At 65.0% G+C, this 246-nt stretch overlaps 1 protein-coding gene across 1 annotated transcript in view; it reads left to right on the top strand.

Moving 5' to 3' along the window:
- LOC119590559 (heparan sulfate glucosamine 3-O-sulfotransferase 6-like) overlaps positions 1–246 on the top strand; it is a gene marked incomplete in the record, with an annotated part of 86,666 nt that continues 86,420 nt past the window's right edge. The window contains 1 exon segment of the mRNA XM_037939222.1: positions 1–246. Coding sequence (XP_037795150.1) covers positions 57–246 — 190 coding nt within the window.

Here is a 246-nt window from a genome sequence, read left to right as displayed (position 1 = left end):
CGTCCAGGTGAGGCGCTTCCCTTCCCCTGGGCCCTCACTCCCCTCCCGTTCTCGGCATGCACCTCCCACGCCGCGCCTGTAGCCTGCTGGGGATCCTGTGCGTTGTGCTCTGCTGCTTGCTCTATGTGGCCGATTACTATGACTACTACTACTCTCGCACAGCCGTCCCAGAGCGCCACCGAGGGTACGAAGACGGTGACGCTCGCGCCGGCCCCCTTCTCCTGTCGCTGGTCCAGTCGGACGCTA

The sequence above is a fragment of the Penaeus monodon genome, chromosome 27 (assembly GCF_015228065.2).
Source record: "Penaeus monodon isolate SGIC_2016 chromosome 27, NSTDA_Pmon_1, whole genome shotgun sequence".
Lineage (NCBI taxonomy): Eukaryota > Metazoa > Arthropoda > Malacostraca > Decapoda > Penaeidae > Penaeus > Penaeus monodon.
This window is presented reverse-complemented; position numbering and strand designations above follow the sequence as displayed.